This window comes from Taeniopygia guttata, chromosome 18 (genome assembly GCF_048771995.1).
Source record: "Taeniopygia guttata chromosome 18, bTaeGut7.mat, whole genome shotgun sequence".
Classification (NCBI taxonomy): Eukaryota; Metazoa; Chordata; class Aves; order Passeriformes; family Estrildidae; genus Taeniopygia; species Taeniopygia guttata.
Window position 1 is genome coordinate 2,226,848 of NC_133043.1, and position 15,315 is coordinate 2,242,162.

A 15,315-nucleotide genomic window follows, 5' to 3' on the forward strand; every position below is an offset into this window, starting at 1 on the left:
CTGTAAATGGCACCACCTGCTCTTTACATTGCAATTGCTCTGCAGGCTAGGGCACAGGGACATTTGGGAACAGGGACTGGGACATCTGCTCCTAGTGAGCTGCCAGGAAGCACAAGCAGGAGCTCCTCAGCAGAGCCCAGAGCTGGCAGTGGTGGTCCCAGCTTCAGGCCCAGGACAAGAGACAGCTGCTTGGGCTGGAGAAGGAGCAGGGCTGCAACTTTATGTCACCAGAACCCCTCGGTTCCACAACTGCCCCTCATCTTGAGCCTCTGTACTCAAGATACTGCTCAAAGTCCCTGTCCTGGTAGCAGCTCAGCTGCCAGTGACCTAGAGCAGAGCCTTGGTGGCTGGGGGAGCCATGGGGGTTGGCTTGGCCCTGGCTCTCCCTGGGCCAGGTAGGGCTATTATCAGGCAGGGAGCAGGGGATGGCAGCAAGACGCCATGCCCAGGCCAGGAAGTATTTTGGGATGCAGCAGAGCCCAGCAGGCTGTGTACATCCCCATGGAAACACTACTTTGTTGCTGTTTCCCCAAGCCAGACCCGCGCCACCTCCAGGGAGCCAGCAGCTGTGGATTCCTCACTCCTTCCATCAGCAGCTACGAGAGCTACTCTGCCCCAGCCCCCCCGCCCCTGCTCTCTGCTCCCTGGCAGAGACCCGGGCCCAGGGCTACGTCGCTCTCGCACCTGCACTCGCAGGGAGCAGCGATGTGCCAAGCACTGGCTGTGGTCACTCCTGGGCACATGGCACGGGAGGTCCCTGTGGGTGCTCGGGCAGCAAGCTGCCAGCTGCCTGGGGTGTGCTTGCCGAGCACAGCAGAGTCCTCTGCTGACCCTGGCAGAGCAGCCATAGGCAGGTGCCAAACCCTAGCCCTGGAGCATCCCTTGGCCTCACATCAGTCTCGGCAACAGCACAGGAGCCAGCAGTGGCAGAGCCACACATGTGGCTGGGGATGGAGCTCCTGGATGTGGGACCAGCCCTGTCCTCCTCGCCTGGCCCCTCCTCACCAGCGCACAGTGCTAGGGGGCTTGAAGATCCCCACCAGCCTCGTGGGCTCTGCCCATCCCATGGCTCTGGCAGCCATCAGCAGAGAGCAGCTCCAGCCACACCAGTTGGGTACGGGGTGAGGGTTGCCAGCGGCGCCACTTGGGTGATGATGGGGAGTGTGGCTGGCAAAGGGCACAGCTGGAGCAGATGCTCCCCAGAAGGACCCAAGGGCCCTGTTTCAGCATTTAATGAGTGGGAACGGGAGCGCTTTACTGTAATTCCAGTAATTACATTGTTCATCCTTGGCAGCCAACGCCAGTTGGTGTCCAGCGCCATGGGATCACGATAAGCCACCTGGCAATGAGGCTTGGCAACACACTGTGCTGCCGGGCAGCCAGCCAAGGCAGGGCAGGGAAGGGCTGCGGAGCAAGGTGTGAGGTACGGGAAGGGCCCGCCCCGGGAGTTCCCATCACTGCCACTCAGGTGGCGGCCAGGAGGGCCCTGGTAATCCGGGGTTGAGCCCACATAGCTGGGGATCCCCAGCCCACTGAGGTCCTGGCAGGAACCTAGCAGCCACTGATCACTGTGGAATCCCCAGAACACACCAGGCCTGCTTGGCACTGAGCTGCTGCTGCCAGCAGCAGGATGTTCCAGCCACATGTGTGGTGGGGGTTTGGGGCAGCAAGATGCCAGCAGGCTGGAGGGACTCTCACCCACCAGATGCAGGAGGGGAAGGGGAGGAGGCTGCCTGTCACCCCCAAGGACCTGGCGTCCCAACGTGCCAGCGCTCTTGCAGCTTCCAGGCAGGCAGGCAGGCGCTGGCCCTGGCTCTTTCCTGCCATCGCCCACCAACTCTGGCTCAGCTGTGGCATCCCCGGGTGGTCTTCACTGGTTCTCGGGGCCAGTTAGGATCAGGGACAGTTGGCACCCCAGGGACAGAGTGGGAACCCTGCTGAGTCATCACTTCACTGTTCTCGTTTTTCCATCGTGCTGTTGTGCATTTGCTGGAAGCCAGCTCAGAGCCATGACTAATCTGTTCTCAAAACAAGCACAAAGCAAGCGCGAGGTCTGTGCAAACCCACGGGGAGGAGGTGGAATCACAGCACGGGGCTGGACTCAGGAGGCAAGACGCTGGAGCAGCTGGGTATGCCCAGCCATGGAGCAGCCCTGCAGGCAGCAACCTCCTGTGTAGGGGGTGGGCCCAGCAGAGGTGGGCAGGGGCACTGAGGACCCCTAACCTTCCCTCCCTACAGCCAGGCTGGGGTTCAGGCAGCATGCTGGAACAGGCTGCAGCATGCAAGGCAGGCAGGCGTGGGCCATCAGCACTCACAACCCCATGTACTGTGGCCAGAGTTGGGGCTCTCATATGGGTTGTTTTGCCTTATGGGGAAGCCACTAGAGGGGGAGGCCAGGGAGGAAGCACATTGATTTGCTGTTATTAAAACCAGAGCTGCTGTCGGGAACTCCACAGTCTGGCTGCCCTCGCATGCTTCCTGGAAAAGGCTGTCCCGTGTGCCCTCACCAGCGGGAGATGGGGCCCCCAAAGCACCTGGCAACAGCAATGGCCTGCGCCGGGTTTGGGTGGCAGGCGGGGCAGGGAGCCAAGGATTCAGTTTTGCCCTTGGTGCCCACCGCTCTGCTCTCCAGCAGTCGGCTCCCAGTCGCCCACTGCCTCCCTGGCCCTCCTCAGCACCCCCGGTGCTGCCTGCGGTGCTCAGGGCAGCCCTGTGACCCCACGGCGGGTGGCAGGACGGGAGAAGTGGCACCCCCGGTAAACTGAGGAGTGTTTTACTGGAGAGGCAAAGTCATCGCTTCCAGTGGGGGATGAATCACCCCTGTCAGGAATTCTGCCCGGGGGCTTTTCTGTAAGAGCATGGAATTTCAACACTGGCGGCCGTGCCCTCCCGGGTCCCCCCTTCTTGCACAACCTCTCGAAGGGGTTGCTGTTCCCATCCCGGCTGAGGAGCATCCCTGCAGAGGGCCCCTGCCCGCGGCACGGAGCGCAGCCCCGCAGCCCAAAGAGGTGGCCGGGCAGGGGCCGGGGGGCTCTCAGCGCACCGCAGCTGCCCGCTCGCAGAGCTGCTCACCCGGTGCCCCACAAAGCTGCCCCTGTCGCCAGTGGGTCCCCAGGGGCCGAGGGCTCCCAGTGCCACCCCCGCTCAGCACCGCGCTGTCACTGTCGCCTCCAGCTGCACTCGCACCCACGAGCAGTGAGAACAGAGGGGAAGTGGAGGGGGTCAGCTCCAGCGCGGGCTCCGATGGAGCATCTTTCATCTGCTACGACCAGGCACATCTCACCCCTATTAGGGCTGACGATTCCCCAGGCTGAGAGTGTGGGGAGTGATGGTGGTGGAGGCATGAGGCTGCAGATGGAGGGGCAGCCCCTGGAAAACCCCTGCCAGCTGCTGCTGCCACCATCCTGGTGCTGTCCTGCTGTGGGGGGACATCACTGGCCCAGGGGCTACCCCACCATGGGCCAGGCTACTAGAGAGAAGGCGAGAAGGGGGCCAGAGCTTTCCCAGCAGACTGTGGTGGCCCCGAGGAGCCCTGCAGCCATGCTGGGACTGGGGATTCTCTCAGTCTCAACACACAGCAGAAACTCAGTGAGAACTCAATGAGAGCAGAGGTGGTTTTGGATAAGGGGGAAGCACACTCAGAGCAGGAAATGAAACATCACCTTTGAGACTTGTGGCTCCTCTCAGCCTTGCGCAGCACAGGTGGGCTGTGCTGGCTCCCAACCAACCATCCCGCAGGTGAGAAGAGCAGAACTAATGGCTGTAGGAACCCAGAGATAAGTGTCCCACTTCCCAGCATCTCCTTTCCTGGACACAGGGCTGCCAAGAGCAGCCATTCCCAGGAGACCCTTTGCAATGGGAACCTGCTCCTGGTTACACTTGAGGGGGCAGGCCCCAGGCCACAGGACCTGCAGCCCTGGCAGTGTCCCTGTGCCAGTGACAGCCAGCACATCTGCCACCATGGCTTCAGCACAAAGGGCCCATATGCCAGCCCTGCCCCTGTGGCGTTGCTTCCAGCAGAAGGAAGCAGCAAATGCTATCCCAGGAGCCTGGATGATTTGCCTGCCCCACTTTGCTTGCCTGAGGCTGCCCGGGGATGCACAGCCACAGCCCCCCACCCCAAGGCAGGGCAGGATCATCATCCCAGTTCAAAGCACCCAACAGTCTCTCTTGGTCTTGGCAAAAAAAGTTGGGCATGTGGGAAAGATCAGGACAAGGTACTTCAGCCATAGGAAGCAGCTTTATTTTTTGCTTTGCACTTTCTGCCATTCCTGGAAATGTGTAAAGTGACTGCCCTGACCTGCCTGGTGGGAAGCAGCCCCTTTGGCCCACTCAGCCCCTGCCCCTCTCCACCATGCCAGGATGTTCCACTCCCAGAGGGGCTCCCAGGACCCACAAGCTGAAGTCCCATGCACCAAGATTGAGCAGCTCCACACCAGCCCCACACATCAGCTCCAGGCTGATTTATAGAAAGCCAGTGCCTGGGGCTGACAGTGCCTCCTGCCAAACCTCATTAACGGCTGGCCCAGGAGAAGGCAAACAGCTCATGCAGCAACAAGGAAATCCTTGTTTAAGCATTTCTGGCCATGCAAGGCCCTTCACCCCATACCCAGGGGAGAGGGAGGAAGAAGAGGAGGTGAGAAGGAGGTGCAGGCTACAAGCCCCAAACTGGCACCACACTGGCATTCAGGAGAACCAAGGAGACATAAAGGGACATATCAGGGTCTGCACAGGGAGGGAGCCCCCAGGATGGGGTGTGAGCCAGGGGGAAACAGGAAGCTACATGGGCATGATGGGGGCACAAGTCTTCCACTGAGCTGCAGAACCCTGCCTGCCCCTCAGTGCCCCCTGCTCCCAGCAACACCAGGCTCCCCACACAAAGTGCTGGCCATGGGTGCAGTGAGTTCTGGGCACACTGTGCAGCGTGGGAGCCAGAACCAGTGTGCCAATCCACAGTGGGCACAGGACACCAGCACAGCTGGCCTGTGGACCCGGCACTGGCATGCTCCAGAGCAGCATCAATGACCTGCATCTGCCTGCCCCACGTGTGGCTCAGGATCTATTTCATCATCTGGAGAAAAGCATTTACTGCCAATAAACGGGCTAATTAATTCTCCTCAAAGACCTCTCAATTATTCATCTCGGGCCACAGAGAAAACAATTAGAGCACTTACCTCAGCCCTGGCTCAGCCAGTGTAGCAGCTGGTGGCAGGCAGGGCACGGCAGGGACGGCCCGGCACGGCTCTAGGCACGGACCCCCGGTGCCTGGCCATCCCCAGGTTTGCCCACCCGGCCAGAGCATCCCCGCGGTGAGCTGGGGCAGGGATGTGGAGCCACCAGCCTTTAGCTGTGACGGGCTCCGGCGCTCTCCCAGGGTGCCCCAAAGCTCCCCCAGCACCAGGGCTGTCCCAGGGACCCCCGGCTGCTCCCTCCCCACAGCCCCCAGGCAGCCTGCACCGGGGTACCCTGTGCAGAGCGGCTTTATCCCCGACCGTTCTCCGGCTCCTTGGCCCTTGGGATGTTCGATCTGCTCTGCAGAACAGCCCCTGTTCAGGAGCACCCAGAGACGGGAAACCCTCGGCACGGGGGGCACGATGGGCTGGGGGAGGCCGCTCCCGGCGCGGCCGGAGCCCACGAGGGCAGCGGCCGCGAAGGCCCCGGCGCCAGGCCCGGCCCCGTGCCCGGCGGGTCAGGCCGGCCCCGCAGCAGCGCCGCCGGAGCCCCGGGGAGCGGGGCCATGGCCGCCCCGGGCCTGGCGGGCAGAGTCCCCGCAGGTCCCCGGAGCCGTCGAGCCGGGCCGGGCGGGCAGAACCCGGCGGGTCCCGGGCTCGGAGACGCCCGTCGGGCGGGCACCGCGCGGCCGGCCGGGCCGGGAAGGGTTAAGGGCGGCCGGCGCCCCCCCGGCGCGGAGGCCGGGCCTGTCGGGAAGCCGGGATCTCTGCGGCGGTTTTACTGGAAAAGTCGCTGCCGGCGGAGGGGGGGCACCCGCGGCCTCGCAGGCTGGGGACGGGGCACCGGCCCGGACCACGCGGCCACCGGGCTCCGGCAGCGGCCCGCGCGGAGCTCCGACCGAGGCTCCCCGGGGCACCCGCGGCTCCCTCGCCGGCCACGGCCCCGGCAGCCCCGGGACTGTGTCCGTCGGGGGCCTGTCCCGGGCCGAAGCTCGGCCGATACCACAGCTCTGGACATGTCACCGGCACCCGGGAGTGCAGCGGGGTCCCGGTCCCGGGTGCCCTACCCGACCCGGCTGAGCCTGGAGCCAGCACTCCCAGTGCTCCTGGGCATCACCCTGCCGTTCCCGGCAGCAGAAAACTGCTCGGCTCCGTGGCTCAGGTCCCTCGAGGGCGATGGACAGCAGCTGCCTCAGCCCAGATGTGACCAGGGCCCTCCAGAACGGGCTGGGCCAGTGACACCCATTGGGACGAGCCATGGAGCCGAAAGGGCACACAGGGTGAGCAGCATGGGCAGCATGGACAGTGTTGCCACAGGGCTCACAGACTGACAGGAAAGCACCCTGAGCTCATGGTGAGCACGTTGTGGCCACGGCCAGGTCCTGAGTCAGTACTCGGCGCTCAGCACAAGACCCCCGGGGCATTGCCTGGGCCACTGACAGCTCCATGGCCGCAGCCACCAGCTCTGCTTAAGAGGCTGGGAGCAGAGCCCACTGCCAGCCTGTCCCAGGGCAACCATGTGTGCTAGGGGCAGAGGGCTCAGCCCCAGCCCAATGATGCCCCGGGAGGAACAGCGCTCTGCCTCCCCCATCCCACAGCCCCTCCTGCAGCTGGGATGCGCCCTGGCTCAGCCCTGGGGACATGCTGATCAAGCGGCTGGGCCTGGCAGGCCTGGGATGGGGCTGCCAGTGGGGCTGGTAGCAGGGGGGGCCCAGCTCCGGGAATCGGCCCCAGTGGTTGCCAGGCCTGTGGTAGGGAGGGGGGAAACCCGATCCTCCGCGGTGGGATCTGGGCTCCACTCCCGGCTCCCCAGCCAGGCCTCAGCTGCTAATTTTAGCCCTGGGGAGGCACGACTGGAGCAGGAGCTAAGCCCAGTGGGGCAGGGGCTTAGCCCACCACAGGAGCTGGTGTGGGCAGGTGATGACTGCAGTCCTTTGGTGCAATGTGGTCCTGGGTGAGCCCCTGCTAGTCCCCAGTTGCCAGCCAAGCCCCTGGCCAGAAACTGGCACTGCCCACCCTCTGCCCAGCTCCCGTGGCATCCATTCAGCCGCTCCACATAAGGCTACAAGCGCTTCCATGGTGCTGGCCGCATCAAGCCCCACCATGGCCCTGCTGGGTCACAGGCAGGGGTAGCTCTGTGGGTGCTGGTAGCAAGGGGGGACCCCCAAGGCAGGTCCCAGACCAAAGTCCCAGGGAAAGACACAGGGCTGAAGGACAAGGGGCTCTGTGGAAGACACCCAGCCACACTGCACAGTCCTGCAGAACCTGTGGCTGCTGCCCAGTGAAGGAGCCCCTGCTTGGCTGCAGACCCTGACTGGGCTGGGGGGCTGCCCACAGCAGAGTCCTGAGCTGCCCTTCAGCTCTGGGCACATGAGGGCAATCAACCCATCAAGTGCCATGGGAGTGTGGCTGGGAAGGCCATACTGAGGGGTGCTCCAGCCATCCAGCCCTTCCAGGCAGAGAAAGTGGCTCCAAAGCCTGCCCTGCCCTACATCAGCTTCCCCAGGTGGAGGCGGGGAGATCCCTGGCCTGGGGCCCCACAGCTGCTGTTCCCCCAGCCCTTCACCTGCGGTGTGACCGGCTGCACTGCCCAGCACTTACTGGAAGAGGAAGCTGCCGGGAAGGCGGTGTGTGTGGTGGGGCAGCTTTGGGGAGGCTCAGCTGGGCTCAGCAGCCGGCACAGCTCAGCTGTCCATGCTCCCAGGTCCAGGACCAGTAACGGGAAGCGTCTGCTCCCAGTGACGGTAAATCAGATCGGGGAGATTAGAGGCCTTTTTGCCTAATCATGAGCAGCTTGAAGTTGGAGGACAAGTTCCTGGAACAAAGAGGAAATGGAGGCAGTAAATAAAGAAAAACTGTTAACATGTGGCCCTGTGTGTGAAAAACGTCTCATGAAGGACTGTTTATGGCTCACTCATCTGCGGGGCTGACAGCACGGAGGGCGACAGGCGATAGTGAGGGAGGGTGTTCCATGGACAAGGGCACAGGCAGGGGGATGGGCAGAGCGGGCACCAGTCTGGTGGCTGCAGGGGGCTCAGGATAAGGAACCTGGGGCCGCCAAGGCTGGGGGGCACGTGGCAGAGGGAAGAAGGCAGCAGCTTGGTGGCTGGAGCACACAACACCCACAGGGGGACAGGGGCTGAGGGTAAGAGGCACCTTAATGCACCTGCCCTATTGATCTCCTGCAAATGCCAGGAGAGGTGCTGCGTGCTGCAGCGGTGCCTCCACCGTGCTAACAGCAGGGCTGCTCCAGCCCAGCGGGGGGAGGTGAGGGGGTCTCGCTACTGCTTTGGATACTCGCCCTCCTGCTGAGGGGCAGTGGGGATTTCTGCCAAGAGGCCGGTGGGTCCCCTCAGAGGAGGCAGAGTGCCGAGACGTGTGTAGCTGCCCAGAGATCCAGAGCACCGCTGCAGTGCCAGCCCACCTGCGGTGCCATCGGACTGCGCGTCGGCTGCTGCCAGGGCAGACGCAGCCAGAGCCGGAGCCAGTTCCCAGCGCCCAGACGATCCCGTGCCAGCCTCGCTGGCAGCGGGCGCAGCGGGGCGGGAGCAATTCCTGCTCAGCCATGGAAAAGCCTCGGCAGGATCCCCCTGGCGCTCCCTCCCGTGGGACACCCAGGATGGGGAGGGGCCGCGGGGCAGTGCGGGGCCGGGGCAGCCCCCAGCGTGTTCCCCAGCGCCAGAGTGGTGGGGGATGGAAGGATGGGGGCTCGTAGGGCCGGCGTTCCGAGGCAGCCCCGGTTGGCGCGCGGCGTCCCGCTCCCGCCCCGTATTCCCGGGACGGGCGATCCCGCCCCCGCCCGGGAGCCCTTGCGGGGGGCGGTCCCGGCCGTGCGGGCGGTGCTGCGGTGGGGGCGGCTGCCCGGGCCGGGGAGGATGACCGGGGGGACGGAGCCGCGGGGTCCCGCCGCAGCCTTGCCGCTTGTCGCGGACCTGCGGAGTGACACGGTGACCCTCGGCCGTGCGCGGCGATGCGACGTGGCCCTCGCCACCGTGGGCGACGACGACTACGGGGAGGACCCGGCAGTGAATGGGCTGTCTGCAAAGCCCACGACCCGGGGGCAGCGGGATGAGGGGCCAGGAGCGGGACTGCGGGCGCAGCCGGGACCTGTGGGGTCCCCAAGCCCCTGGGCCTGCCCAGCGCCAGCCCCCCAGGACACCCGTGTCCCCGCGCAGAGCTGCAGCGCCGGGCCGCGGGGACTGTGGGGACGGAATCGGCTCTGTTCGTGCCCACGGCCACCATGATGAACCTCATCGCCGGCGAGTCCGGGGCTGCATTCGCAGCCCCTCGTGCCCCCAGGCTGTGGGGTGCTGCCCTTGGCCCCGTCCCTCTCGGCCCTTCTCTCCCAGTGATGTGCCACTGCCAGCGCGGCGGGGCTCAGCCCTTCCCGGGCCAGGACGCCCACCTGCACCTCTGCGGGCACGGCAGGGCCGCGCAGGCGAGCGCGGGGGCCGTGGCGGTGGGTACGATGGCAGGAGGGCGGCCGCCTGCTGCCCTTCTCTGCTGCCAGGGCCCGGCCGGGCAGAGGATCCGCTGCCAGGGCATCCCCTGGATCATTGTCCCAAGCCACGGGCTGCAGCACGAGTGGGGGCTGTACACACCTGACGGAGGGGACAGAGGGCCGGAGCCCCCGTGCACCATGACTGTCCCCTGCCAGCTCTGTGCTCTTGGCACAGGTCGCCGGTGTGCACTCCCAGGCACTGCCAGATCTGCCAAATGGCAGGTTTGACCTGGATCAGCTGGAGCTGACTCTCCGTGAGGCGCACGGCAGCCGGTACCACACGTATCCTGAGCTCATCTGTCTGGAGAACATGCACAACTCGTGGGGGGGCCAGGCACTGCTCCTCACCTGTCTCAGGCAGGTGAGAGCCCACAGATGGTCCTGGCACAATCCTGCCTGGCATGGGCAGCTGGGCCCTGCACAATGGCACTGTGGGGACACTGAAGCTCAGAGATGGCTCGTGGTGTTCCAGTGGTCCTTCCCAAACCAGCTGTCCCCCTGACTCCCAGGTCCGTGGGCTTGCAGACCATTACAGACTGCGGGTGCACATGGATGGCACATGACTGATGAATGCAGCGGTGGCCCAGGGTGTGGAGCCAGCTCAGATTGCCCAGCACTATGACTCTGTGTCCCTCTGCTTCTCCAGGGTTGGCTTGTGTGGGGAGGGGTCCCCAGGGCTGGCAGGGGACAGCACAAGCTGGAGTCTGGCCCTTGTTTGCAGGTGTTAGGCTAAGAACACACCTGGCAGGCTGGGCCCCAGCCCAGGAGGGGCAGCTGCCCCTGGACACCTGGAGTGACCCCGTTGGTGGTTCTGCAGGGCATGGGCGCCCTTGCTGGTGCGGTGTTGGCAGGGTGCAGGGAGTTTGTCACCAAAGCCTGGCATGTTCGGAAGCTGCTGGGCAGGGGCATGGGGCAGGTGGGAGTGCTGGCAGCCGCCGCCCACCTCAGGCTGCAGCAGGTGGAGGCAACGCTGCACAGAGACCACAACGCCTGGAGCTTTGCAGAACATACCTCAGGTCCCCGGAGTGTGCTGGGATGTAACAACACACCTGGCACTGCCCAGCAGTGCTGATGTACTGGTGGCTTGGACACCATCCCTGGATGGCCACACTGGGTCTCCAGCCGGGTGAGGATGCTGCTGGGATCCTCACCTGGCCGGAGTGCCAGGATCATGCCATGACCATCCCCGTGCTGTGCTCAGTGACCCTGGTACCACATGGAGGGAGAAAGGGCTCTCCTTCATCCAGAACCCGGGGCGGGGCTGGGGCAGGCAGCCTCTTCCAGGTAGCTGGGCAGTGGGCTTGCACCACCTTGGCCTCCCACAGGTATCCATGTGCTGGACTCTCCCCTCTGCTCCATCAACCTGGCCGCAGTGGAGACCAAAGTTGTGATGGTAAATGTCCAGGGGGCTGGCCGTCCCCTGCTGAGCTCTGCGAGCACCTGCGTCCCGTCAGGAGGAGGAGGAGGCTGAGACCAGGCAGACTGTCAGCATCTTGCTGCTCCCCTGGTCGGGCACGGACTCTGTGCGCCTTCTTGGTACCGCAACATCTCAGCCTGTGGTACTGACCTCGCAAGGAGAAAGCTGGAATTTGTGGCCAGGAAGTGCCAGGAGGAATTGGCCTTGAGACTGCATCCAACGCCTCCAGCACTGGGAGAGCCTGAGCATTCTGCCAGCCCCTTTGTGCTCCAGATGTGTTCCCTGCCATCTGAAAATTGACATCAGCCCTCACAGGCAGCCTGACAAACCAATGTGAGCCTAGCCTAGTGAAGACCCCAGCCCTTGAGGCAGTCAGTGCACAAAATAAACATCTTTTGGTGGTACTGTAGCTGTGCAGGGTGTTTTTTCTCAAATGTACTCTTTTCCTTGCTCCTTGCCACAGGGACATCATCACAGCCAAGGTCCCCGTGGAGGGACAATTGCTCTTGAGGACATGGGACCATCTCAGCCACAGGACCAGAGTTTCTGCACAGCAAGGCCAAGGTTTGTGTCTGGTCAGGACTGTCCAAGGACTGGCCCAGATGGCTGTCACTTGCATTCACAGAGGCTTATGTCATTCTGGCCCACAGCAGCAGGTAGGCTCCACAGGCTTCCCTGTCATGTTCTGGGTCAGCAAGTCCCAGAACTCTGCACTGGAAGAAGGGATTCTCTCAGCAGCAGTTGCTTTGGGTGTGCACTCACTGGGTCCCTGGGAAGCACTACCCCAGGCAACAGTAATTCCCATTTTATTCTGTATTGCCAGTGTGCAGTTTAAAGGGCACCGAGGGAACAAACTTCATGATCTAGCTGCCCAGACAGAGCCTTGCAGCCCTCAGTCCCCTGCGCTCCAGTGAGCAAGAGCACCACAGGGAAGGGGCACCAGCCTAGGCTGGGCTGAGTGGAGAGGGCACAGTGCAGGTCTCAGACAGTGGTGGCAGCAGGCAGGGGGACACCAGATGCCCCTTGCCACCACACAGGGGCACCATCTCCATCTGTTTACTCCCAAGGTGCCATCATGCTCTTGAAATCATGTTCAGAATCACCTGGGATGAGGAACCAAACCCTGTGAAAAGCCCCTGACCCTGCACCTCCCCACAGGGAGGTGGCAGCCCACCTGATCTGCTTTGGCACAGCCCTCCTGTCTACCTGAGTGAGGACGTAGCTGTCCTCTGACAGCCTCTCAATGATGTTAAAGTGATCCACACCAGCCAGATCCAGCAGTGAGACGGACCAGCCAGCCGCGCGCAGGGCCTGCAGAGAGAGCAGTGCCGCAGGATGGACCCCAAACTCCACCTGCCCTGGACAAGCAGCAGGAATAATGTCTCGACAAGGACTGGTGTCCTCTTGTGAACCAGAAACTGCTTTGGATCAGCACAGAAGCTCTTCCTCCCAGTTGGGTAAGTTGGTGAGGGCTGCTTGGAGCAGTGTCCCCACCAGAGCCGAGCAGGGTGCTGCTGGAGCTCACCTGGCCGTGCTCCTGCGACCGCCTGATGCTCACCTGGTTGTACTCCTGTGACTGCCTGCGAAACTCTGGGGAGTCATGCTGGGCCACAGCCACAAGCATCTCACAGGCTGCTGGCGCTGCCGGGATGACATGTCTCATGGGGCTGTTCCTCTGGGCCACCTCCCTGCAGGAGTCACACCGATAGCAGCTGATGCAGCCCTTCATCCAAGGGTGCCCGTGCTGTCAGCTGGGCTCCCCAGCTGGAGCAGAGTGGCTGCCTGACTGACACCGCCTCCCTGTCCTCTGTCCCCATGGCTGTCCCCACAGCATGGGAGCTCACCGGCTCATGTTCAGAGCGTCGTTCACGTAGGTGTGCAGGATGGGCTCCAGGTCATACAGGCCGCTCACCAGCACCGCTCCTAGAGGCAGAGGCACTGGCAGGTGAAAAGCTGCAGCCTGGGTGGCTCTCACAGCCCTGGGGACCTCACAATCAGTTAGCATAATCAGCCCCACAGCCTTGTCCCAGGTGTGGAGACCAGTTCTTCTCCCCACCCTGTTCTGGGACATGGCAACACTACCTTTGATATCTGGCACCACTTGGAATTCCGTCCAGTCTGTGGACAGCACCATGGCTGCCAGGTGGGCCCCTGCCGAGTGTCCACACAGGTAAATGCCTCTGGAAGGAGGGAGCAGTGAGCCAGTAGGAGGGAGTGACTGAGAGGGACACCTAGGGACACCTAGGCACGCTTTGCTCCGTGCAGAGGAGGTGGCACAGCCCGAATGTGTCAGCTCAGATGTTTCCCAATCCATCAGCTGCTGCCTTGTGCAGTGACAGGGGATTGTGGCCACAGGCACTGCCCAGTGCTTGGACTGAGGTGCCAAAGCCTTTGTCCTGCTGAAGGCTTTGTTTGCCCCCCAGCCACTCCCACAGACCAAGCCCTGACCTGGGAGCTGCCCACCTGTTCCTGGGGTACCGCTCCACCAGGAAGACGAGGCTGCGGCGCACCTGCAGCACCATGGTGTCCATGTGGCCTGGGCAGAGGACAAAGGGCAGGGTTGGAGGGCGCTGGGCTGCGCAGGCAGCTGCAGCCTCTGCAGGGCAGCACCTACCTTTAGGGGCTATGTCGTACCCCACCGCCACCACTGCCACGCCCTGCGACACCAGCGGAGGGGCTGCAAACCCCGAATTGTCCTTACTGGGGGAGAAAGATGCTGACAGGCTGCGGGAGCCAGGGGCTGCAGGGCCAGCTGGGGACTGGTCAGACCCAGTGTACCCAGAGCAAGCCCCAGTGTCAGGAGAAGGAATCAGCAGGAATTGGTGAGCGGGTCCCTTCCCGGGGAACCTCTCACCGACAGCCCACCTCACCTCAAGCACTGCCAGTATCCGCCATGGATGTAAACCAGAATCGGGAAGGCTGTGCAGCACAGGGCGGGATGAGCCGGGTGTCCAACCTGCCCGCTCCCGCCCCCGCCACCCCGTCACTCACTCTCAGAAGGGGTCGTGGGTAAATAGATGTCCAGCTTCTCCCCGTCCCCGGTGCCATAGGGCACGTGCAGCAAGGTCCGCGCGCTGGTCCGGGCCCGTTCGGTTCCTGCGGGGGGGAGGCGGTGCAGCACGGTGCCGCGGCAGCGAGCGCAGCCTCTCTCCCGGCGCCGCGATCCCCACCTGCCGCCGTCACCGCGAGGTGGGCGTCGATGATGGTGTCCCGGTCCAGGCGGGGGGACCAGCGACTAGGAGAGTAATGGTCCTCCAGCGCCTGCAACGGGAGGCACCGGGGCAGCGGCGGGGCCACGCCAAAACCCCCAACCGGCGGCCCGGACGAGAACCGCGCTCTGCTCACCCGCGGGACCTGCCTCGGAGCCCTACCTCCGGGGACATGTCCCGCCACCCACCCATCGTGGAGCCGCTCCCGGTGCCGATCCCGGTGCCGTTCTCTGTGCCGCTCCCGGGGCCGCTCCCGGCGCCGCTCCCGGTGCCGCTCCCGGTGCCGATCTCGGGGCCGCTCCCGGGGCCGCTCCCGGTGCCGATCTCGGGGCCGCTCCCGGTGCCGCTCCCGGTGCCGATCCCGGGGCCGCTCCCGGGGCCGCTCCCGGTGCCGATCCCTGTGCCGATCCCGGGGCCGATCCCTGTGCCGCTCCCGGTGCCGATCCCGGGGCCGCTCCCGGGGCCGCTCCCGGGGCCGCTCCCGGTGCCGATCCCTGTGCCGATCCCGGGGCCGATCCCTGTGCCGCTCCCGGTGCCGCTCCCGGGGCCGCTCCCGGTGCCGCTCCCGGTGCCGATCCCGGTCCGATCCCGGGGCCGCTCCCGGTGCCGATCCCGGGGCCGATCCCGGGGCCGCTCCCGGTGCCGCTCCCGGTGCCGATCCCGGTCCGATCCCGGTCCGATCCCGGGGCCGCTCCCGGGGCCGATCCCTGTGCCGATCCCGGTGCCGATCCCGGGGCCGATCCCGGGGCCGCTCCCGGGCCGCCTGCCCGCCGAGGGGCGGGGCCTGGGCGGGAGGTGGGCGGACGGACGCTCTCCCATTGGTCGTCCCGGAGGCGAGGCCCGAGCTCGGGGGCGGGGCCAGATTGTGGAGGCGGGGCCAGAGCCCGGGGGCGGGGTCGCTCGCGACCGGGAGGGCGGAGCCGGCGGGCAGAGGAAAATAAAAATTTTGGCGCCCTTGATTTCCATTGGGCAGCGCTGCCGCGCGGCGGCGCAAGCCCTTTCGCGATTGGCTAGCGC

General features: G+C 64.6%; 2 protein-coding genes across 2 annotated transcripts; one reads left to right on the forward strand and one right to left on the reverse strand.

The window, feature by feature from the left end:
* Nucleotides 1-8,904: 8,904 nt before the first annotated feature.
* LOC115497647 (uncharacterized) lies at nucleotides 8,905-11,493 on the forward strand. Its single transcript, XM_072937146.1, is given in 9 exon segments — nucleotides 8,905-9,211; nucleotides 9,355-9,609; nucleotides 9,848-10,033; nucleotides 10,182-10,319; nucleotides 10,490-10,688; nucleotides 10,998-11,072; nucleotides 11,075-11,122; nucleotides 11,125-11,199; nucleotides 11,202-11,493. Coding segments are annotated over 9 exon segments (1,329 nt in total). The 5' UTR covers nucleotides 8,905-9,046; the 3' UTR covers nucleotides 11,390-11,493.
* Nucleotides 11,494-11,879: 386 nt separating this feature from the next.
* On the reverse strand, nucleotides 11,880-15,279 carry AFMID (arylformamidase). Its single transcript, XM_030287408.4, has 11 exons — nucleotides 14,461-15,279; nucleotides 14,260-14,350; nucleotides 14,081-14,185; nucleotides 13,960-14,008; nucleotides 13,704-13,789; nucleotides 13,553-13,625; nucleotides 13,172-13,269; nucleotides 12,934-13,012; nucleotides 12,648-12,777; nucleotides 12,296-12,400; nucleotides 11,880-12,192 (listed from the first exon to the last, which is right to left on the reverse strand). The coding sequence occupies exons 1-11, from the start codon at nucleotides 15,262-15,264 to the stop codon at nucleotides 12,163-12,165; spliced, it is 1,650 nt and encodes a 549-aa protein (XP_030143268.2). The 5' UTR covers nucleotides 15,265-15,279; the 3' UTR covers nucleotides 11,880-12,162.
* Nucleotides 15,280-15,315: the final 36 nt, after the last annotated feature.

Excerpts from the sequence above, each read along its gene's own strand:
- AFMID (XM_030287408.4), bottom strand. The coding sequence starts at position 15,264 with ATGGAAATCAAGGGCGCCAAAATTTTTATTTTCCTCTGCCCGCCGGCT. Across the intron at positions 13,626-13,703 it reads GTACGACATAGCCCCTAAAG|GCCACATGGACACCATGGTG; the intron begins GTAGGTGCTGCC and ends TCCTCTGCCCAG. Across the intron at positions 13,270-13,552 it reads GAGCGGTACCCCAGGAACAG|AGGCATTTACCTGTGTGGAC; the intron begins GTGGGCAGCTCC and ends CCCTCCTTCCAG.